Below are 25,040 nucleotides of genomic sequence, written 5' to 3' on the forward strand. Positions count from 1 at the left end.
CTCTTTAGAGCAAATGAAGTGGAGATACTGATTTGAATGTGTGATTTGTTGAACGGACCTCCGTCCAAAAATAGAAAGACAAAAAGATGGGGAAATGTAGCAGTTCTTCAAAAGCTTTGCTCTGTCATCGTCAGATTAAGATGCTATTTTGAGGCATCTTAAAAAGGGCTTAATTAAGTCAGCATTCAGCAGATCCAGGTATCTTCAAGTTGCCTGTCCTGCAATTATCCTGTATTGGCATACATCTGTAACTGGCACAGAAAGCCTCTTTTCCTTCCTCTTTTTGCTTGAGATTTCTAAAGTGCTGGGTTACAAAGATGGCAGTACATAGTGGTATGCTTTTGATGAGGTTTTGTCTAAAAGTGACAGTGATAATGTATGTACAGAAAAAGAAGAATGAGATTACAAGCTTTCCCAAGCTTTCCCTTTCTGTTTTTTCACTGTTGATTAATGAAGATGTTGGAGGATAGGTATCTTTTTTTAATGTGTATTGCATGTCTGTGAACAAGTGCTACTGCAGTGGCAGGATTCAGAATTCGGGAATATCTTTTCTGCCTCTTGTTAGATTGGCTGCTGATGCTCCCTAGAATTTCTTCAAGCCACGTAGGCTGAATAACCCAACTTGGCAGTAGTGAAGCACTTTACCTGTAAAATAATGGGGGAGGAAAAACCTACATAAATATTTTCTTGGCTGAATATCCTTTTCTTGCTGTTCCAATTCTAGCGAAGTGACTTTTCTTTCACTGGAATGCTCGCGTTACAGTTTGCAAGCTTAAAACTGATCGGATTTTGAAAAGGAAGTCTTGGCTGAGGGGGCAGGTAACGAAGTGCTGCTGGATAAGACATGATGAGCTCTTGCTGAGTGCCTGATGGTGTGCACAGGTTGAGTGAGATGGGCTGAGCTGATGCGGCATGCGGCTGCTTAAAGGGCTCTTGTTCTCCACGCCTGTTCTTGCGTGTCTTTGCACTAGTTGTGGTGTTCAGTTTTCATCCTTTTGGTTCCCTTTCGGTTAGTTTTCTGCTGAATTAATAAACCAAATCTATTGATGAAGAATTCAGGTGGACGTTTTGTGGTAAAGAGGGTTGGGTGCACGTGACACGCAACACCGAACTGTGAGCAGGGGAGAAGGCAGTAGGAAAGTAGCAGCCCACGTAATGTTGGGGCTGCACTTGTTCTTCGTAGTCCATAAACGTGGATTTAATAGGCAGTGTGAATCCCTTGTTTGATGTGGACCTGATGTGTTACGTAAGCATTTAAATCAATAGACCTGGGATTTTTATTGGCAAAGTTTACTTCCCCCATGAAGGGGAAAGAACCTTTTTAAGAAATTATTGATTTGTTTTTCCAACTTTGTAGTTGGCCTTAGAATCTTACATATTTTCACAATGGAGATCGCTTATCACAGAAGTTGCTAACCTAAGCAAAACCAGATGATTTCTGAATAAGCAAGAGTATATATGTTTATTATTAACATCTTGTTGTACTGCACAATCATTTTTAGGGATTATGGTCTAAGATTTTTCCAAAGGTACACGGTAGCCTTTCTAAAGGAGATGTGGCAGAAAGGCAGGAGGGTGTTGATAGGAATTGTCTGTTTGGGGAAATACAGCAATTTTCAGTTTCCAGCTAGAACTCAATTTCAGAAATGTGATTAATGTGCTGTATTAGGAGAAAGAAGAAAGTAAATTTATCACAAATGTTCAGTTCCTTCAAATCTAGGTAACCATTTTGTTGCTTCAGCTTACATTTGTCAGAATCTCAACTGCAACTCAGTAGTTAACTAGGGAACAAACAAAAATCATACCAAATTTGTTAACAGTCAAATACCTGTTTCTCTTCCAAAGCTGCCGTATGTTGTGAACATTTTTTGCAAACGGTTTGTAGAACATTTACTTAGCAATGTCAGCTGGCTTCTTATGTTTAAAAGTGTAATTGTGAGTAAAGGCTTTGTGCTTTTGTTGTTATAAACTTCCTTTTTCAGCCTTTTTAAAGGCATTTGCGTTTAGTCCATCTTTAAGATGCAATTCTGCAGGAGCTAAATAATAAGTAAATAAGTGTAATCTGGACCAAATGGGGATACTAAATAATAGAGGAAAACAAGCATTTTAAAGCAAATATGGGGCTTCTGTAGTTTTAGTGTGTTAAATTTGGTAGGCATAAAATTTATTACATTTGAAATAATTTTGAAATTTTAGTTCTGTTAGACTTTTTTCTTCTAGGTAATAGAGGTAATAGTAGGTAATAAAGGTAATAATAATAAGATAATGTCCCCACTCCCCCCCCCCCCCCCCCATTCCACCCTCCCCCAAAAAACACACGTTCTTGAATCGAATTTAAGTTTTCAGTTATGTTAAAAATAATGTTAAATTAGAACTGTGTACTGTGCAGCCTTGCCACTGGGTGGGGTATGACTATCAGACTGAAAAATGTACTGAGTTCAAGGAGCCAAAATAGCTCCAGAGAAGAAAGGATGCTGATTTGACTTCTGGAATACTTTAGTAATATCAGCTCTGTGGCTCAAACGTAACTGTAAAGAGCGTGTTGCGCACACAGCCCTGCATACACCGGTGCTTAATCGTGCACTATGAAATCCATCCTTTTTTAGACTATTCTTTCTGTAGTTTGTTATTGAATACGCTGTTCAAACAGGATGCACTTCTTGCGTGTTTAAGAAGCACAGTTTGTTTTCACAGTTTAATATAAGTATGAACAAGAAGTGATTAGCTGACTTTCCCTCTTCCTTTAGGAATATCACTTAAAAATTGCATGATGTGTGATGAGTTGGAGATTCTGAACAGGGAGATTGAAAGGTTATTACAGAGCAGCAGCGTGGAAGAAGGCACTTTTAACTCAGACTGTCTTCAGCCATCAGTGACTGACTCCTTGGATGTAATCACTGATTCAGACAATGGAGCAAAATGCATATTAGAGCAGGTATTCAATGACGTGAGATACAGTACTAGGGTCTGTAAGATTAGGTTATTCTGCTGTCTTTTTTCGTATAACTTTTTTCCTCCTTTTTTTCCTTGAGTGGGAATGGTTGGCACAGGTGAAGGATGTATATAATCTGTATAATCCTCTCCAGAGAAAGCACAGAGGTGGGAAATGCTGACGTAGATTTATCTGTATAGTTATTTTTTCAAAACTTCTATTCCCACAGTCATGCAAATTGAAACTTAATTTTTATGAAATAAGTGATCCACTGATGACAGATCACATTTAGGGTGGGGTTGGTCTTTTCCCTGCTCCCTGTGTTTGGGACGATGACATGGCAATAGAGAGTACCTAGAGATTATCATTGCTTAGAAAGTAAGAAGTGTTTCTAAACAGCAGATTATTACCAAAATATGTTTTTAATGCTTCAAAACATTGATAAATGTTCTAGTGATTACCTACACCTAGTATGGCAGTTCCCGTGCATCTTTAATTGCAGAACCCTGACACGCAGAGTCTATGGCCATTATTACTGTTCTTTTGTCTCCACCTAAATTACCAATTCAAAAGTGACTTTTCTTATCCAGTTAATCTCCCAAATTCTTTTTCCAGTGTTGTGCTAATGTGGCAGACTTCTGGGGGTTTTCCTGCTGATTTTCAGCCTCGTGCTCAGAAGCGAGCAGTCAGTATTCATGTTTGTTTGCCATTTCACATGTGAATTTGGACCCCGGATCAAATAGTTGGTCTTGTTCAGATGCTTTAAATAAATGATTTGATTCTGAAATGTTTCCCAAGGGTTGATTTGGGGGGGGGGAGGGAAAGGTTTCAGATACTAATGTCATCTGCTGTTCTTGAAATAAAGCTTTCAAAATGTTCTGTATTGCAAAACGTCTTTAGTAAAAGGGACAGCGATAGGGAATATTTAATTCTGATACTCAGCTATAATTTTTTATTATCCCACCTTGCAAAACCATTGAGTAGCCACTTGGATTTAAGTCCTCAAAGCTGCGTATGTCTCCTGTGATGAAATTTAGTACAGACTGAGTATGCCAATGTAGTTTAAAAGGATTTCTGCATTTTCGTTGTACAATATATGCTTACTGAATTTCATTCAGAATCCTTTTAAATACTGGAAATGGAATAGATTTGTTGAATACAGCTTGTTACTGCTATGAAAGTCTTAATGGATTGATTCACAGTGAATTGATGAGATGACACTTGTATTTTGAATTTATTTGAAAGGTCTAAACTGTTGGTAAGTGGTGGAGGTGGTATGTTTTTTACTTTCACTTTTCGTTCCTGTTTCAGTGTCTTTCTGAAAATAGAAAACTGTCAAAAAGGCAAAATAACAAAAGTTGGTTTATGAAGTAATGGATAAAAAACAATTCCAAGCTTAAGTATACAGTGGTGAGATAAGCTCATAAATACATTGGTGTCTTATTTTGTCTCATTTTTTTCCAGGTGTCAGCAGGAAAAGGACGATTTTCAGTATTTGGTCCTGCTGACAGCTCAAAGACTCAGTCTGGCGCGTCTGAATCAGGAAATTCAGCATGTGCTGAAAGGATAATGCTGAATGACTCTGATCCTTTGCTGCCCTCATCTGGCTCTCCTTTTCATTCGTCACAACAGGGAGAAACCATTCAAACCTCTAATGCTGTGTCAGGTAAAGATATAGAGGGCATTGAAGACGCTTATTTCTTTACGTTTTATCTGGAATTTAAATCTCAATTTGGATTACCTCTGCCTGTAGCTTTTAGCATTTCTTCATCTTCAAGGTAAACAAAGATGTAAATTTTAAATATTTCATCTTATTCTGCTCTTCCATTGCAGCCTTTTTCTGATGTGAATATAACTTTAGTGTTGCCCTTAAAACAAAACAAATATAGTTAATGATTTTTTTGGAGAATTTAATGGAATTTCCTGTTAGATTGAAACAGTTTCAGCTCTTTATTATAGTACTACAGGCTTAAAATTCATTTTTGATTCTGAGATGTTCAAATTTGATAATCTGAAATCAAAATGAGGTTCTGGAATCTGCTGCCTTTACAGCTATATCTGTAGTATCTCATTGAAATTACTAAGTTGCAACTTGTGTTACATTTTTTAAATATCAGTGTGGTTTTTAAAATTCTTTAGCTTAATTGTTTGCTTAGCATTGATAGTTACATTTCTGTTTTAACACTTTGTTAAATGTAATGATAGAAAATAGGAATTAAACTGTAGCAGGATCATGTGTGATACAGCAGAACAGTGATGCAGCTGATGCAATAAGTGAAATAAGGAGGCAGTTATCACCAGGGTACACTGCAATATTTGGAAGCAGATTGAAAAGCTTGCTAAAGAATGCCTCTGAAAACGTGTAGCTGTAATATATATAGCTTTGATTCTTTCAGCAACCGCTGTTATTTAGGAATTCTGTTAATGTCTCCATTTGGCTAACCTGTGTAATTCTTGTGCCAGGAAGATGCATATAACCACTCCAAAAACATGCGTGGGGGAGAGTTATTTTTTTCCTCGTTGTTTTTGAAAGTACTGTTTCTGTTTATCCAGTTAATTGTGGTATACTTACTACTGCATATTATAGTCTCACATGAGCAATGTGATTGCAATGACTGCAAAACATAGTTTCCGAATTCTAGGAGACCATTTTTACATGGCATGCAACTCATTTAAAATGTTGCACTGTGGTGTAATACTAACTTTAATACTTGTTTGAACCAGATGATTACTGAATACTTGAAGTGCAGCCTCAGATTCTGTATTTATTTCAGTCATTTGCTCAAGTCTTCTCAAATAAGACAGTCTCCTAGTATGCTGGGGGAGACTTCTGAGGAAAACAGGGGTCCTGGTTGTCAGCACAGATTTTTTTTTCTTCCTGTGGCTCCGTCTGTCATAGTTGGAGGTTCTTTGATATTTTTGGGGGGTATTGTTCTGGTAGAATGTGACACAGGCTGACAACCTCTTTGTAAATAACAGTATCAGGGAACAGTGTTTCTCAGGTTTCGTTCAAATTTTTTTTCCCCAGAGAAATGCTTGAGAAGATCTTTATTTTGTTCTATTTTCTATCATTTCTTCTAGCCAGTAAACCTTGTTAGAGGAAAAATGAGGGGAAAGTGTATTGCTTTATCCTGAATACCCACCAGAGTTTCTGAAACAATTAAATAAAAAAAAGCAGCTAAACTATTTAATAAGCAAGATACAGACCTAGTAAAAGTTATTTCAATAAGGATGGTTCCTTTTTTTTTCCTTGTTTTGACACTTAGTCAAAGAATAATCAGTTTCAGATTCTAAACTAACCATGAATAATTTAAACAGTGATAGTTTAGAAATTCTGTCAGCTGGCTGTTTCTACTGTGTGTTTTATCCTACTGCAGGCAGTCAGCTCACCTTTCTAGCAGAAAATGTTATTGATACCAAGTACCACCATCACCTTTAAAACAGGAAACATGTCTGCACTGTCTGGATAACCCCTTGCTCTGCTTCATGGTCTTGTTCTTCTGGCTCTGGTGCATACTTGGTTCCTGTGCTCCCTTGTGGAGTGGAACTGCTACAAGTTTTTTCCCAGACCAACTGCAGGGAACAGGTTCATACCATAAAGGAGTTTTTGAGAATTTGAATATTTGTCCATAGAACAGTGTGCAGATGCATTTGTTTTCTGATCTTGTAAGAGGTACAATAACATACTTCTGCAGTAACTTTTTTGTTCAAGTCTAATTAAAAAAAATACTGGTTTTAGCTATTATAAAAGCAACTGAACAAAGTATGTATTTAGGGTTAAAGCATACATGCTGTGTACGCACTAAACTTGACAAAGTTGATCTTATTGATGACTTAAGATTATCAAAATAAATTGCTTGGCTCTTACTGTTCAAAGAAAAGAAATATCAGAAATGCTAAGGCTGTTCATTAAAATATGGCAGTATGCTGTCCAAACTTGTATATTTAAAGTTTGTTTTTGAAGGATTTCAGTGAACTTTTGTTGGTATTCAGTGACTTTAGTGGCTTGAAATTAAAGTTAAGTATTTTGCTTGCTCTTTACAATAAACTAATGACTTTGTCAGAGTACTTAATTACTTAGGCTATGAATCTTTTTGAAACTAAGCTTTGTATATTGTTTGTCTTCAGCATTTCAGGGTGGGGAGAGTGGTGTCTGTGCTATGGAACAAGCTGTAAGTTTACAGCCAGTGTCATTGGAATCTGAATCTAATACTGATAACATGGAAAACAGTTCCCCTGGTAAGATTTCTTCTTAAATTCAGCAGAAAAGTATGCTTATTTGTCCATCCTGTACCTACATGTTTTTAAATAACAAGGTTGTAGCAGTTGGATTATTTTGGCATAGCATTCAGTGATGTACTTACTTGCCACTGCTGTAAGACATATGCACAACAAAGTATTTTATCTGTTTTCAGATAAAATGAGGTGGAGATGTATGTATTTATCACCACAAATAAAATAATACTATGCTGGATAAAAAGTGTAGGAAAAACCTCTCTCACCACAAATTCATTAACTATTACCTTGTTTTTAGCATCAGCTTTGGATGAAAAAGGTGAGCAAAGCAATGAGGAGGAACAAAAAACTATCAAACCTACAAGCAAAGAGTTCAGGAAAACCTGGGGTTTTCGAAGGACTACAATTGCCAAGAGAGAAGGTGCAGGAGATATTGATATGGACTCTAGTGAACAACAGCCGCAGCAGCAGCAACAAGGCTTAAACCTCAGGCGTAGTGGACGACAACCAAAGCGAACAGAAAGAGTGGAAGAATTTCTTACAACAGTAAGACGCAGAGGAAGGAGGAATGCTCCTATTGCTCTGGAAGATTCAAGTGAACCCGCATCCTGTCCAGCCACAGATGCTGAAACCGCTTCAGAAGATAGCGTCGAGAGTGCTTCAGATATAAAACCTGTGACTCGGAGGAGTGGCACTAGGAGTAGTAAGGATCAAAAAGGCTCTAAAAGCAGGCGCACAAAAGACGAAGAGGAGGAGGAGGAAGAGGAAGAAGAGGAAGAAGATACTTCTGATAGCGACAGCGATGGGTTAACACTAAAGGAACTGCAGAATCGACTAAGAAACAAACGTGTTGAACAGAAGCCTGCTCAACTGACACTGAAAGATATACAGAACCGCCTGAGAAAAAGACCTTCTGAGCAAGATCCTACAGAAACTGGCGATGTCCAGCCTGAAAATCAAGTTAAAGATGAATTACCTGTCAAACAGGAGCCTGAGATTGTAGATGGCACTGAGGTTGCAAGTCAGGTTACTGTGTCTGAGGAAAACACTGAAGATCTTCAGGTTCAGAAGGAGGTAAAGCCTACTGTTGGAGTAAAAGGGGTTACAGACGAAGGACTTGAAGAATTGCCCAAAGGAAAACCAGAATCTGAGATTTATGACCCCAACGCGTTGTATTGTATCTGTCGTCAGCCTCATAACAACAGGTAGGCAAGACTTTCAACTAAACGTGCAATGCGAGTAGCTGGAGTTTTTCTGCGATTGGAGAAAATAACCCAAATTCCATAACTTTTGGGTATATGTAAATGAGCTTTTGGAAGTTTTGGGGGGTGGTTTATAAGAAATATTTTAAGAGGGGATCAACTAATGAAAACAAATGAAAAATGAGGCAAAATAGTATACTGATACCTTAGCATGGTAAAGATCTGCGTAAAATACTCATCAAGCTTTAATTGTCGTCTCATTTAATAATGCTTTACTGTTTGCTGGTTCTTTTCAGGTTTATGATTTGTTGCGATAGATGTGAGGAATGGTTTCATGGTGACTGTGTGGGTATCTCTGAGGCTCGAGGGCGGCTGTTGGAGAGGAATGGTGAGGACTATATCTGTCCAAACTGCACCATTCTCCAGGTACAGGATGAGCCTATTTCAGAAACAGAGCAGCAGGAAGATAAAGCAAGCCAAATAAATGTGGACGGTATGGAATTCACAAGCATAGGAACAGTTGAACAAAAGTCTGTTGAAGACCAAGGGATCAAGGGTAGGATTGAAAAAGCTTCAAATCCAAGTGGGAAGAAAAAACTCAAGATATTTCAGCCTGTAAGTATTGTAATTGTTCGCTGTTTTTCATATTTCACAGAGTACGTTGAGGCAATGGCTTAACTTGTATAGCAGTAAATCTAGTTTTTCTTTATAAAGCTAAATATAAAGCTGAACGACCCTGTAAATATTACTGTTCAGCATAAATTTATCCATAGATTATTGCTATGGGAACTAACTAAAATTAAGTGTTGTTTTGAAGTAGGCAATTCAAAAGTTTTGTGTAGGTGTAAGGAAATGCCATACTATGTGCTGTGTGGTATTCTGCTTTTTTAAAAATATTTTTAGAAATCAAATAATGTGGTGTTCTTTTTATGGAAAAAAGCAGAAAGGACTGGCTTATTTTATCTTTAAAATTTCAAATACTTTTGGATATCTTCCAACAAGAGTGAAAGTTTTTACTTAACATTGCCAAGTGTCTCTTAATAGTTAAGAGAGTTAATACCAACTGTGTTAATACCAGCCTCTGTACTTCCAATTAGTCTTTGAAGTTCTGAAATTTTTAGTCCTGATGCTGCTTCAAGTTGTTAGTATGTACAGAATTGTTTTACACTGCCTTTTGAAAGAGTAATAAAATGTGTATTTCAAATTACTGCAAATTCTGGCACAAAATATAAAATAAGCATAAATTTTTGTAATAGATAAGTTCCATGCCCAGTTCAAAATACAGGCAAAGAAGCTTCTTCAACTCAATACGCACAAATTTAAAAACTTTGTGCTGCAGTCATCATCTTTGTATTGCTGAAGCTACTGTGGTAATGACGTTTTTCTTTTCTTCTCAATATGCCTTGAAGAGCACACTTAGTACATTGGTTGTCAGAATGCTACAGCTGTTCATGTTTTTTCTGTATTAATTTGTTCTTTGATGCTTAATCTTTGAATTTTGACATCATATCCAGAATAAGTCTTGATTATATCTGGATTATCTCTGGAGAAAACTTTCCGTTGTAATACATCTACAAAATGCTTATGGGAAAACAGTTCAAATATCAGAACTGCTGATATCGGCACAATGAGCTTAATGTATAGATCAGAACAGTGTGAGCTTAATGTATAAATATTTACTATTTCAAGATAAGTGTGGGGGAAACATTCTCTCCAAAAAGTTTTCAAACATAGCTGAAACTATGTTCTGTGTACTTTATTTTACATATCTGAACACGAACTTTTTTGAGAGTTTGTTCATTCAGCTTCTGGGTTCTGTTTCACTGACAGAAGCAGAACTTGAAATTAATACTAAGTATCACCAGTTACTCTTTAATATTAACATGCTAGCATGTTACCTGTGATTAAAATTGGAATTTCAAAAATACAAACTTCGACAATGAAAGTTTTGTCATCATCTGAGTAAATTAGGAGTGACAGCTGAGTTACCTGAAGTTTGGGTGCCTCCTAGGGCACAAGAATTCGTGCTTGTTTCTTAAACTTCCCAATTAAGTGTATACATGATGCAAAGGTATTCTAAAGCATAATCTTAAGTTTTGTGAGAAGAATCCCAAACCGTGTTTTTTTCAGACCACAGAAATTAACACTGTCTTACTGACTTTTGAGGAAAAAATAAGCTATATAAATGTTTTTGTCTGAAAATATTGCTGAAATATTCCTTTTGGTAATGACAAATTGCAGTTTATGGATGGGGAGAGACTGCCTAAGGCTCCAGCAGTTTTGAGTATTAGGTCAATTGTATAACATAGTTGTGTAACGTTCCTGAGTAATCTAGAAGATGGAAGAAGTGATGCTAAAGGCATAATACAGAGAAGGTGGTGTGTTGGAACATAAGGAGTTCTTAAGTACTTCTAGACTTTGAGCTCATGTACTCTTGTTTTTTTAAGGAATGTTCTATGATTTGAATCTTAAAACTGAAGAGGAAACTAACTGCTTAGTATATAACATTTCGATATAAATTGAGAGTAATGGTGAAGCAGAGGAAAATACAGACTCTGTATGTGGATTTCTCAATGTGTAAAAAGTATTAGGCAATGGCAAAATTATGTAGGAGAATGGTTGTGCTTGTGCTTGTCAGCTGCAGACTGGTAATATTAACATTAGTAAGCCTCTTGAGCAAGACTTCCCTGTACACCCCAGGCAGAGTGCCTCCCTCTGCGTGTGCGCCTGGTTGAAGGGCAGCTGCTGGTGATATAGAAGCAAAATGTGTTTTAGAAACCTTGCTCTTGAGAAAACCAGCTCTGTGTAATTAAGATTTCTCACACAGCGTAGAGAATCAGAAAAAAGCATTTGTGTGCTTATTTGATCTGAAAATCAACCTCCGTTAGTTTGCTGTTGGCGTAACAGTCACTTGAAAAATACAACTCATTCTGAAAATACTGTTGCCGGAGTGAAATCCCTGTATTTGTGTGGGTTGTTTGTGGCGTCTCAAGAACAAAAACTGCAATTGCGCAGGTCGCTAACAGTCATAGCTGTGGTCTGCACATATGATATATAAGTTCTTCTTGTTTGAAAGGTATTTTTCTGTTGCTTCCTTTTTGAAGTTTGAACTTGCTCTGCTTCAATCTGTAGGTAATTGAAACTCCTGGTGCGTCAAAGTGCATTGGTCCTGGCTGTTTTAATGTGGCTCAGCCTGATTCTGTGTACTGCAGCAATGACTGCATTCTCAAACATGCTGCAGCCACCATGAAGTTTCTCAGTGCGGGCAAAGATTCAAAAACAAAACCTAAAGAGAAGGTCAAATCAAAATCTGAAAAACCCAGCGTGCCAAAAACTCAGCTGCAGGTAAGCTTATGTTCATTGTCTGAATCGGCTGTTCTGAAGCACAGTGGCTTATTTCTGTGCTCACCTGTTTGAGACAGACAAAATTGCAAAGCCCTGCATTGAAGAGCTTTCTTATTAGTTCTCTTGCCTTTTATTACAGTAAGAGCATTGTTCCGACAAAATGTTCTCCTGTCACTTCTTTGAAATCTTAATAATTGAACCTACGTAGAGATAATTTCTTGAAAGGACCTTCTAGACAGCAACGTGCTTTAAAAAAAAAAATCAGTAAAAAAGTATAAGCAGTATGCTATTTTATTTAATTACAAGTTACTTTTGCCTTTTTTATTTAATTCCAAATTACTGGGTTTGGGTCAATAATTTGGAAATACTGTGAATCATAAGCCAACATGTTACTGCATTGTATCTGTGTTTTGGGAAGCAAAAAATGAAATTAGAGCCTCTTTTACCTTTTGAAACAACTGTAGTATGGCTGGTAGTTTTTCAAACAAAAATTGAGAGAAAACAGTTGTTTTGAGGCTTTTATTTTTTAGCCATTCTCTGCTCGTGAAGGTACAATGTATTATGTTTTGCTTTAAAAACTTGAATATGAAAATGCTTAATTTCAAGTGCATTTATAGGAGTTTACTATAAAAGAAACTTGTTTACCTATATGTAACTGTTTGCAAAATACGTTATATTTGAGTATTAGTAATTAAGATTCTTCTAATCACTACAGACAGGTACTAAACCTCTTTCAAACCAGAAGAGACAATATCCTGAGAAAAGAGAGATGACCATGAAGAAGGTTTTGACATCTGCCAAGACTGAGGCAAACACTCAACCTTACGCTAAAGAGCCAGCAGTAGAAAACAGCACACCTTCCTGGGCAAGCGATCATAATTACAATGCTGTAAAGCCTGAAAAGACTGCTGCCATTTCATCTTCACTGTTGTTCAAATGTATGTATCGCATAGGGATATTCCTGAATAATCATTTACATTTTCTTTGAATACCCATCCATTCTTGGCTCTGCAAGACTAGGGAGTTTAGGATATTTTTCTTTTTTTTTTGCTTAATACGGTACAAAATGTCTTTTCTCCACCTTCAAAGATTCACACACAGATGCACGTAAATGGGAAACACTTGTTGAAGTTTCATTTGTATCATATGACAGTTGTATGATTAAGAGCCTGTCAGTCTACCCAGCTGATTTGTGGATGCAAACTTCATGATTAAGCTTTAAATTTTTCCCATAAAGACACTAACTGTGTATGATCTGGAAAAGGTAAGTATTGTTACATTTGTGTGAAGTTTAAAGAAAGGTTGCACAGTGTGCACCTTGAATCAGCAATTGACTGTACTAATTTGAATTGTATTTTTGTGATTTAGATTTGGCACCTTTCTCTCAGGTCTTGCATTTTCATTGCTAGTGCCGAGAATGACATCTCCGACGTGGTATCCAACAATACTTTACACTTCTGCAAACAGCTTTTAACTGTCAAGTATACTCCAGCTCTTCCTGCTGCTTTTCTTCCTTACATGAAATAATTTGAGGACCATTCTTTAATTTTAAGTTTGGGGGGAGGCAGTACTTTTTTTTTTCCTTTCTATTTATATGTTCATACTTCACACATTATCCACACACACAAGAACACATCTTAAGTGGGTATCAGGCAGAAACATTGCCTTGCATATTTTTGCAGGTTTTGAATAGCATCCTTGTAACACACACAAAGGTAAGTAAATACTGCTTTGTATCCTGAACAAGTCTTTCTGATAATGACGTGTTTTGATTGACTCCAGCTAAGTATTTTGTGACGCAGTGATGGAACTTCAAATGAAATCTTACATTTCACGTTCACAAAACACATGACCTAGTATTTTCTCAAAGATGAATGAGTTCAGAATTTCAGATCTCCCAGCTTTCTTAGCCACACTCGAGCCAATTTTACTTCTAGAAATAAACAGAGTTACTAAACACTTTATATATATAGTAACCGATAAATTCATAGATTATACTTATTATTAAGATTAGATTTTCTAGATGTTTTTTAAGGTAGGTGATGATCCCTCAGTGTTTATATTGCTCAATTTACTATTCTAGCATATACCAGACTTACTAGGCCTGTTTCAATTTATTTACCCAAATGAAAAGTTTAAAGGGTTATAAATTCCCTGCATAGTTTTGTTTTATTGGTTACTTAAGCCCTATGCCTCTTTCTATAGTGAACTGTTAAAACACATTTTTATAACTTTGCATTTTAAACTTTTTCTAAAAAAAAACTGTAGCTTTATCATCGGAAACTGTAGCATTTTAAATGCATCTAACTAGTGGGAGAGAGAGATCTAAATGAAACTAGAAGGGCTTATTTTGCATGTGAAATTTTTATCACGCTTTCTATCTCAATATAATTACAAATGTCAGTATAACCATATCACTTAAAATGCTCTCATTGCTATAGCTTATTTTTCTTGGAGACAGGAATACAGGATTTGAGGCAAGGACATTGGGGTTTTTTATTTTTTTAAGGGGTTCTTAAATTTTACAACATGGAAGTTGCACAGATTTAACCAATTCCAATAGAAAGTTGGACTGCCTTAACTAAATTGTTAAATTAGTGCAAAAATCTGTGTGTATGCTAGACTTCAGTAATTAATAGAAAACAACCTAGTTCGTGTGATGAAGATCTCTCATGCCAAATGCAAGGAAGAACTTCAGATTGCTGTTATTAAGGTAAGCTGCACTAATATGTGGGGACTCTGTACCACACTACTAAATTACCAAGTAAATTGTGTATGTATTTGGGTAAAAAGATTTTCCTGCTTTATTGATTGGACAGGTGTGGTCTATAATAATCTTCCTGAGAAGCTGCTATTGCATCTTCTTTAAGAGTATTCTATAAGTTATATTTAGCAAATTTTTATTTGCTGTTCAAGACGTAGAAGTTACAGCATTACGGAAATCAGGGGGAGTCATCTCACTTCAAGTATCTAAAGGCTACAACTCTGAGTTAGTCTTAAGAGAGAAACACCTTCAGTGGGTGATACAATTTATTTTAGATAGTAACCTTATAACAGTGCCTCACTGTTTAGAACTGCTTATTTCTGAGCATTGATTATGTAAGATACTTAAGCTGTCTAGTTCAGACATCTTTGGTGTCTAAGCTCACTTGGTGGACGTAAGCTCACTTAGAGGAGGCGAGGTGGCTCTAAGCTCACTTAGAGGTGGGATTCTTCCATACACGGTATTTCTAAATATGGACTCCGTCCCCAGAACTTAAAGCTGTCTTCTGCGAATCCTTATTTATGTGACCTCAGTGCATATGAGGCCCTTTAGGAGTTAAGTGAACTTAACATGATTTGCCGAATTACTCTGGAATACTTTTTCCATTAGTCAGTATAACATGTTTCGGGCATGCATTTATTTTATACATTTACTGTGTACTTGTCAGATACAATATTGTTCTTTCATATGACAGTAGTTTTAAATTGAAGGAAGAAAGTCACCTCACTCCTAAAATTGTTCTTGGTGGCGAGGGCATATAGCAAGTATATTTAAATATACACCTGACCACCAAGCCCCCTTTTTTTCCTACCCACTCTGTTTTACATTCAAAAAAAAAAGGTGTAAGTACTATGCAGTTAATAGCAGCACATTCCTGTGTCAGAGGCTGATTGCAGTGTCTTCAACAAAAGAAATACTTGAAAGACATCTGGATCCGTATCCTACCCCACGTCTCCAGGAAACATGAATTGTTTTTCTTTCTCTTGATTTTTAAAAGAAGGCAAAATACTTAATATTTAAGTTGCCCAGTCAAGCCTTATAGACCACTCTTAGTGTCTATAATCTTGCAAAAGATTGTTAGAGAGGGAATTGCATCTCACATTTCAAATGTGGTGGGAATGCATCTCAATTTCCAATCACTTTTTTATAGTACTAAAAAGCATTCTGAAAGATTTAGAAAACTTTTTCTTTCTGGTTAGTTGTAATTACAGCAGAAGAAAAGGCTTTGGCAAAGCTATTGAGTGATTTTGCGAAGCAGAGCACAGTACTGGCAGATTGGAAAATGCCATTGAAGAATAGTAAGTTTCTCAGCTGCTATATACAGAGTGGGATGCACACAAGGCATTGGTTTAAAGAAGCATTGCACACAACTCTTTTCTAAATTCTGCATGTAATTCTGTGTTACATTTCTGCAGAAAAAATAACTTTCACTAGCAATTAAAAAAACTGTTTCTAATGAAAGGTCTTCACGTGGGTAAGGGAATGCTTCAAACATTTGCCTTCTTTTCCCTTGTAAAAGTAACAGTGGTTGGACCACTTGTTGACGGAAAGGTTTGTGTGTGTTTGAAGCACTTGAGTTCATGTTTTCTGATTGAGAGAAAAACACTTGGAAGAGACTTTACTACGTTTTTCAGTTTCTAACTGTCAAATAGAAGGCAGCAACAAATACATCACCAGTTTAAGATAGAAAATGAATCTAGAAGGAGAGGAAGATGATAGGAGTTTGCAGTATCACAATTTTGAAACTAGCCAGTCATAAGCACCAAGTATTCATGTTTGTGCTTTGAATCTGTTGAAATTCAGCAGGCTTCTCCTGTTAGACTTAAATAATCAGCTGACTTTTAACTCAAGTGTTAAAGCTATGTAAACAACTATGTGTATTTATTGATAAAACTAGCTAAGTGCACAGGAGAGTAAGAGGTTTTGTTAGGTAAACACATCTGATGTGTATTTTTCATGCTGTTCTTGTGGTAGAACTGGCTGAGTAAAAAGCTTTTTGTTTTCACAGACTTCTGTTTACTTAAACAGTTAAAAAATATGGGCTTATAGCAATCTGTTGTCCTACTTGGTACTAGTATTTCATAGCATTGTTAATGAGTGGGACTTTAAGGGGAAGCTTTCCATTAGGAAGATAAAAGTACAGTATTTGCAGTGCTCCTCGTTTTACAGCAGTGAATTAGGGAGAGACAACTTAATGCTGCCACCTACTGGAAGTGAGGAGGTGAGGTTTGGAGAGCGCTACCTCTGGCGATACAATCTTGGCTTTTGTTATCCCCTTTCAGTTTTCTTCAGTTCTTTTGCAGTTCAGCTTTTCTATGTCTAAGACCTTTTGATAATCTGAATGATGTTTTCTTGTATAATTAATGATCCCACATTCAAAGGGCACCCGGACTGCTTTGTTCGTGCAAACAAACAAAAACCATCAAAATATGAAGACTTAGGCAGGGCAGTGCAGTCATACTGGGAGCCCATAATCAGAAAATGTGCGTACAAAAATGATAGGATTATAGCATACGTAGTTCATGTATTTTTTTCCTTCTGTGATTTTTATAATACAGTACCAAGACAGGAAAGAAAGAATATATGCGACTATAAAGAGTGCAGGGGGAAAACGTAGTATACTCAAAAGCAGAGGAACTATGGCTCAGGAGGTAGAAGCGATGTATGAGGCTGTAAATACAACTGTGGAAAGAAAAAAAATAAGGCCATTTCTATACACAGACTGGTGGCACTTCAAACTTATCTGAAGATAAGAATTATACTGGCTTAAGTTGTGACTCCTCAGTTTAGTGAGTGCAAGTGGTTAAATTTGTATTGGTTCAGCTTAACTATTACGAAAGCGTTGTGCTTAAACTGAGGAGCTGTTCTTAAGTCATAAGCAAGTTTGATCGCAAGGACTGACTGTCATTAAGCTTGATGCTTCTATTTTAGTGGGAGTGTTCCCCTGTAAGATAAGTTAGCGCATGCTGAGTTCCAAATTATTAAAACTAAACCATTTCTGGTACCTGAAATAACACCTTAAAAGCTAAGGTATCTTTGCTTAATGCTGTATCTATTCTACAATGTAGACCCATTGTAATAAGCATTAATTATTGAATAGTACCAAGGGAATAAAAAATGACTCTTAATTTTTATGTTAGTAGCAATTTTCTGGTACACTGGGCTGCTGTGTATGTGGTTTAGGCTTAACCCTTTGTAACTAGGGGAGTTTTTAGAAAGGCTGCTGAGGGACCAAATAACGATCAGAATATTTGAGATGAATCTGCCAGAACTGAGAAATTCATGTTGGAGTTGGCCTTGGAAGGATCATAGAACAGCAATGGCTGGTGTACCACTGCTCCAGTACTGAACTTGCATCTGGCGGGGGCTGTGCTGGCGGAGGGGCTGCTGGCTGATCTGAACCCTGGCTATGGAGTGAGGCAGACCAGTAGTGGCTGCTGAAGCCAGCATCCCCTGGGACTCAGCCTATAAAAAGGAGCAGTGGCATCCCTGGGGAGCGATGGTCAACTCCTGCCTGTGAACTACTGGAGCTCCCCTTCTCAGCTCTACCAGGTATGTTATGTCTGTCCTGTGGCTGTGTGCCACATGAAGATTTTTGCCATGTATCCTAAGTTAGGAAGGCTGGTCCCTGTTGGTGGCGTGTTTCCTGTTGTGCCTTTCAAGCATCTGGCACCCCTGTGGTGCTTGGACGACAGAAAGCCAGCAGACTTGCCATCATGGATACTTGGTTTCAGAGTGAGGAACTGTTGCAGAAGAGAAGGGTTGGGGATGGGGAAGAAGCCTGGTACAACTTACAGATGCACTATGACTATTAGGGTGGTTTACCTCTTGTCACTAAAACTGAAAGTGATGAAAGTTTGATTAAAAAAAACCTCACCACCCTCTACTGCTGTTTTGCTTTCTTTTACTAATACTACTTTAGTTCTTTGAACTTAATTGACTGCATAGCCAGTGAAAAAGGTTTTCCCATGCTAGTCCCCAAATAAAAGGCTTTTTTGAGGCGATCTCTTGCACTTTGGAGTCAAGTTTTGCTGCTGATCTTGGTGCTGGTGGTTCGTTGTTTGATCTGTACTGAACATGGAACCTGAAGATGGCCTATCCCTGCAAGGAGTGATGGTACCAATCCGTAAATGGTTCTTGAAAATATGGAGCCCTCTTTTACTTTACAGCAGACGGTGCCTCTCTTCCCCTCAGGAGTGGCATAGTTGTGAAGATGTAGTCATCTAATATGGATAAGATAAATCGCTATAATTTCATATAGATTAAAACAAAGCTTTGCATGTCTGAACTACAGATGCATGAGCATAGCTACAGTGTTGGCTCAAATGCAAACAAATCATCACTACAGAAGAGACCCTTGTCTCAAAAGCTTCCTAAATTGATTAATTTTAAAGGCGGACTTACTTTCTTTGTATGCCTGAATATATAGGCTTGGCACACAGAATCGGTTTAATTATGAGCTGCTCATTGTAGAGATTGGAACTGATAGAGGCTTTAAAAAAAAAAAAAACAGGGCAGGAGGCACACCTCTTAAACATTAGTGTTGGGTAATAAAGTTTGATCTGGTACTGAAAGTGGAAATGGAAAGACTTCTCCACATCGTTTCAGAGGCAATTAACAGTGAAAACTAACACCGAAACGTGTTTAAGAGTAGTTCAATGCTTTTCAGTGACTTATAACTAACGCTAAGCTATCTCTGAGAGAAATTACAAGTCTGGCATAAATAGGCTTCAGGAGAGCAGCAATTGCACGACTGGAGTAGAAGCAGTTACGAACTACACCTCACCTTCAGAGCCTTGGGCATTGAATGTTCAGTGCCACAAGAGGGTGCTTCAGTGGCACCTAACAGGATTGACTCTTCGACAAGTTTCTGAGGCTCTGAAATAGCAGGCATGCATCCCAGCAGTGTGGCTTTGCAAAGGCTGCTCTTGAGGAACGTCACTTGACTGGTAAGTAACTTCCCATTGTAGAGTGCTTTATAACTGACATCTACGGCACCAGCTCACCCGTGTATTTTGTTCAACTTTTAGTTAGCTGATGCATCAAAGGTTTCAATTAAAAAGGGGGGGGGGGGGGGGGGGGGGGGTTAAACTTCTGTAACAGCCACTTCATTGGGGTGGAGATATTAGTTAAATTGTGCTCTGCAAAGATTATTTCTGTCACTAATCGTGCAGAAAGGGGTCATGAGACAAGTTCCTGTAAGACTTGGGCTAAGTAGCAAAGGGAAGCTGTTGGGAAAACAGTTCTAAATTTGGCTGAGGAGTCCTGCCCACCCTATGTTTCAGCAGTTTTACAAAGGTAAACTTGCTGTTCCTAAAATCAGATATTGATTAATTGGGGCAGTGTGTTTAATCTCTGAGCCAAGAGATCATCCCTTCAGGGATACGTGTCAAAATGAGCTGCCCTCACCTTCTGTAATGTTCAGACGGGACAGCTGCAGCACGCTGGAACGACTGCACAGAGAAACTGCTGTTGCAGCTACTACCTGCCTCTGAGTGAGAAGGAGCAGCAGGACCATACGAAACTTCACAGTGCCAATTCACAGGCCAATTTCTGAGTGACACTCAAAGTACTGTTCTTGTGTGTGTGTATTCATAAGCAGTTTATTGCTTTTAGGTGCTCTGCTCACACCTGTATCCCAATCAGACGTTTAAGCTATCATTAAGGCCAGTGCTGTTTCATATCTTTAGAGATGAGCTTGTCTCAAAATACATAATTGCTCAGTTCTGGCTAGCCTTTACACAGGCTTCCCGAGAATACCTTTTAGTAGGTATTTTTACTATTTGGACAGCTACAAGGCTACACTGGTATGGTGAATTTTGCTCCCTCTAATCTGACTTTTTTCAAAAGGACATAAAATCCTTTTAGGTGTAGTAAGTGATCCACTTCAAAACGTGAATCACAAATAGCTGCGTGCTGCTTTTTAGGTTTTATTATTTGTATTGTAGAATTTTACAAAAATTCTCCAATTTCTGAGTGTTAACTCCACCAGCTCTCTTACTGTTGCTGCCCCCAAGAACTTGCGGGTGGTGCACACATTTGCTTTCTAAATCTTTTTCTAAAATTCTCTATTTTGGTGAGAGAAAGGGGAGAATGAAAAATATCTGTAGAACCCGCGTGTGCTTCAGCAGCCTCTGTGCTGTGGGGCTGTAAAGGCTCGCTGATCTGCAAGACTCTTCTGAAGTGCTGGCTTGGTGAAGTCCTGCTCCCCTGCATCAGCGCTTTGTGAAACCGGAAAGTTCTGTGCAAGCTGAACGAGATGCACCCATCGTCCCGTCCTCTCTACGCTTCCTTGAGGGAATGTTATCATGGGAAGAAAAAACAGATTAGTGTAGGCAGGGGAGGAGAGAGAACACAGTGAAATGTTAAGACAATATTAGGTACTAGCGTCAATAGTTTCGGTGTCTGAGTGGCGTTATGCCGTGTTTTTTTTAATTCTGTAGGAAACTTCCTCAGAAGTACTCTGGAACAAGCAATCAACTTGCATGAGTGCAAGATACATTTTGCAAAATTTCTTAATGATGTTCTGAACTACTATTTGTGATGCTTCTTTGTTGCAGAGATTCTTTTTTTAAATGTGAGCTGTACAGTTTCTTAGCAAGACACTCTTCAAGTATAGATACCTATGGTTTATCTAAAGTACAGTTTATAGCTTGAGCAAGAAATTGAATTTCTTTAAAGAACTGTAATCTAGATAATTGTAAAATTAAGCAAAATGGAATGAATAGCACACTTCAGGTGTTTAAAAGTTGGAATAACTAGGTAGTGTCTCCAGCAAAATAACCCATCATAAATGAGAATTTAAATAGAAGCTGTGGATGGGGTGGCAGGTATTTTGAAGTGGCTTTCCAAAGCTACTTTTCTGGAGATTCAGGTGGAAAGGAAAAAGGGGGCAAAGAACCAGGATATGCTTTAATGTTACGTAGAAATATTCTGAAGAGATCAAAGGAAGAACAAAGTTTCTCTTGGGTAACTTACGTTCTGGTGATGCAAAACGCAACCTCCCGGTGTAGGTGAGGGATTACCATGCAAGTGTTCCCTGCAAATCCTTCACACACAATTGAACAGTGCTACACTGTGGAAATCATTCTTGAATTTGACCTCAGCAACCAACTTACAATGTTAAAACATCAATGCTGAGGTTTAGGAAGGTGATACTTAACCATCAGGCTTTCAGCCGGTTCATCTGTAACACAGCAGATAATGTGGCAGTTTGGTACCACTTAGGTTTCATTCTTAGCTACGTGTTGTAATATTTGGCTTAGCTTTAACAGGAGTTTTCTTAGGGGAGGGCTTCTGTATCTGATGACATCTAGTGGGAGAGATTATAGTTGTGTCTAGTGAGCATACCATAGCAATGCTATTTCTTAAACCCTACAAAGAATGCACTTCTTTTCCTGCCTGAGTATTCACTGGGTCTCGCTCTGGAAATGAGCTGACTCATGAGCTCCATCTGTACCTCACGGTCTTTTAGCCCAAGCCTCCCTTCAGTCAGTAAGAATCTTGTTGCTGTCCTTGTAAGCAGGCCACAAGACAAAATGGGGAAAATTGGAATTCACTAGGGGGTTTGTTTTGTTTTAGTACTGTTGCTAACATCAAGCCCAGGGATTCGGAAGTGCTGGGTAGAAGAGTCACCGGATTCTTCCTTCTGGCACTGATCTGTCTGTGGTGAAACTCCTGTTAGGCTGAATGGGCTGATGTTCTGGAGTCGTCTTTATCCTTTTATGGTAAAATCGGTTTAAGAGCATTTAATATAGGTACTGTACACTGGTGCTACTGATTAAAAAAAAAAAAAAAAAAAGAAACTGGAAACATCACAGTACGAAATACAGCGGCCACTATATGTGGTAGGCATTGACTGCGTCTTGTCTTCAAGCTGTTTGTGAACTGCGAGGCAAAGATTGGAGAGAATACCCGTTTGTTGTGTCTCCCATCTGTTTGCTGAGCGACGGTGACATCTGTGCAGAAATTAAATTCCATGTATGTTGGTATACTGCTCTCTGAAAAGAGTACATACTTCTGTTAACTTTTCCAAACACGCACTTGCCATAGCACCCATCAGAAGATGGTGCAAGCTGGGGGCGTGCTCACCTGGCAGCTGAGTCAATGGACTGGTGAGCTGCCCCCAGAAGAGGCAGTCCTGCTCCTTCCCCATGTTCGGCTGCGTGCTTCTGCCCTCCTGTGTGTTGGATACAAGACCTGTGCAAGGACAGCGTGAGTTGGTGCACCTGGATTGTCTGGCAAAACTAATCCTGTCAGTAAACCAAAAAATCTGACAGGGCAGATCAGTTTTGTCATAGTCAAAATGGGATATGAGGGTTCTTTTTTTTTTTCTAAGATGAGGTTCATCTACGTCTGTCAAAGCTTGTTAGCGTATGTAGGATGTTAGTACCTTTTGATACTTTGTCAAAATACACACACCACTTCACTATACTTCACTATCCTTCAAATGTAGTGAGGTGTCCTGCAAATTTGAGAAAGTACTTCACAGATTTTCTGAAGCACCAAATGGCCTATGTAGTGAAGGTATCTTTTGCTACACGCAGAATCCCTGCCATCAAGTACAGTCAGGTAGACAGTTCTAATTGTTATAAGGTAGTATTTTAGTTTGTGAGACTATTAGGCTTCCATAAGGCTGAAATATTTGCACATTTTCTGTTGGTTAAAGAAGCATAGTTACGTGCTCTACTGTGGAAACACTTCAAAATAGCCATGATGTGAACTTGCAAAATAAAGGATGCTTGTGCATCTTTCTTCTTGAATCCGTACTGATGCTGCTGCCTATCAACCCTGGGAACTTCAATCTGCCTTTGCACTAGTACCGTTTATTTATTTTACATGTACATAGTTTTACTATGATATAGCCGTTGGAACACAGGAAGGTTGTTTGGGTCATGGATTTTTTTTATATACACAACATCTTGACTGCTGTTCTTAGTTCTGTCAGTGTACTTGTCAACTAATTTGAACAAATCATAAAACTATAAGTATGGAATGTAAGCTTAGTATTTCATGTTTTGTACTTATGCTGCAACCCAAAAGAACTAAATATCTTAGCACCGAGGACCGAATTGTACTGTGGTCATTTTGAACCCCGAGCTGTGCTGTCCTGCCGTTCCGTAGTGAGACAGAGGTGTGCTTCTGTCCTGCCTGACTGAAGAGACAAGTCTGTGCAGAAGATAAACCAGGAACCAGAAGTAGAGAAATTCTCACAACCTTATCATACACACATTTTGGATATTCATCTTTTCTCTTTTCAAGACTGTTAATTCAAAGTAGTTCAGCTTTTTACCTCAGTATATTAAGTTCCAGGTGCCTAACTTGACCAAAGTGAAAATGTCAGTGATAGTTTCTGATCCCTGTTATCCTTCCTGGGATAGCTCAGTGCCTCCTGACAGATAGTGTAATGTTAGTGGGGTAGGCTTTGGGAGATAATAAGAACAGAAAAGAAGTCATTGTGAGTCCAGCTCAACATCCCCCTGGGTTTGTGTTCAGTTTCTGTCAGTAACTGAGGCTAGTCCCTAGGGAAAAGTAGGGGAATAGTGAGAGAACAGGAAGTTTAATCTATAGTAAGATTTTCACGTTCTTTGAAGTGATTTAATATAGTATGTTTCATCTTACACTTCAGATAGTTTTCACTCAGAAAACTTCAGCAAGTCATCCACCCATAGTGGATCCACATATATAGCGCTTCTGGATCTTCTGCTTCTTCGCTTTGTGTTCCAGACGATGTTTAGCACCCACCTCTATAACCTCTATATCTAGCCTTACGAAAACTCAGGTATAGCATTGGTTTTATGGTACATCTTAATCACCAGTTTGTGTATTGGTGGTGAAACATGCTAGCAGTAAGAGGCAGTGTAGTGCAGCTCGTTACAAGCTTGCTTTCTGCTGGATGTGCCTACAGATATTCAGGGTCTAACAGAATTTAACTACAGGCAAAGGTCGGAAGGCTGTTTCACTCAGAAATGAGTAGTTGCATTACGTTTCTTAGGCAATCCAAATCTTCCCCTTTCTGAGGTGTATTTCTATTCAAACTGTATGCTGTTATAGGATTTCTTGAACTGGGCTTCAGAGGAGTGCTCCCTACCTTTGTCCCCCTCAAGTCTGAGGAAAATTGGTTGTTAGACCCTTCCTGATAACGTCTGCTCTCACTGTAGCAGATATGGAAGACCAAGAGGGTCCATTTGGTTCTCGGTGAAATTAACCGAAGTTAAATTTCTGCATCCTTCCCAGGAAAGCACATAGCTCTCTGTAGCTAGGGCTGTGGGACTAATTCTTCTGATTACAAAACCTTGCTAGCTGAAAACATCAGATAATAATTAAAAAAAAAAAAAAATCACTAACTGGTCAATAGTCAAATGCAGATTTGTGAGGAGAAAAAGGACTTTTGGGGAAGTAACTTTGGCTTTTCTAATCAAAACAGCTTTATTTCAGGAGTTGTTTCTTGGTGGTTTCCCTAGAAACCCTTGTTTGTGATGTCACAATAAACGTGTTAGTGGTAGCCCACTGTAACTCTGATCTCCTGTAAATGATGTTTCTGGTAAACTGAAGTGGAGCA

The 25,040-nt window shown here is 38.2% G+C and overlaps 1 protein-coding gene across 2 annotated transcripts in view; it reads left to right on the top strand.

Annotated features, from left to right (window-relative positions):
* Positions 1–25,040, top strand: part of DIDO1 (death inducer-obliterator 1) — a 53,477-nt gene that overhangs the window by 9,020 nt on the left and 19,417 nt on the right. The window contains exons 2-8 of one of the 2 annotated variants that reach the window (XR_007708897.1): positions 4,397–4,598; positions 7,061–7,171; positions 7,467–8,373; positions 8,667–8,985; positions 11,503–11,715; positions 12,431–12,979; positions 13,084–22,254. Coding sequence is in view for 1 of the 2 variants with exons in the window: in XM_035547992.2 (XP_035403885.1) it covers positions 4,502–4,598; positions 7,061–7,171; positions 7,467–8,373; positions 8,667–8,985; positions 11,503–11,715; positions 12,431–12,653 (1,870 nt within the window). In the remaining variant the exon portion in view is untranslated. Of the gene's footprint in view, positions 1–4,396; positions 4,599–7,060; positions 7,172–7,466; positions 8,374–8,666; positions 8,986–11,502; positions 11,716–12,430; positions 12,980–13,083; positions 22,255–25,040 lie in introns of those variants that run through there. The other variant, XM_035547992.2, reaches the window with a different exon arrangement.

The sequence above is a fragment of the Cygnus atratus genome, chromosome 16 (assembly GCF_013377495.2).
Source record: "Cygnus atratus isolate AKBS03 ecotype Queensland, Australia chromosome 16, CAtr_DNAZoo_HiC_assembly, whole genome shotgun sequence".
Lineage (NCBI taxonomy): Eukaryota > Metazoa > Chordata > Aves > Anseriformes > Anatidae > Cygnus > Cygnus atratus.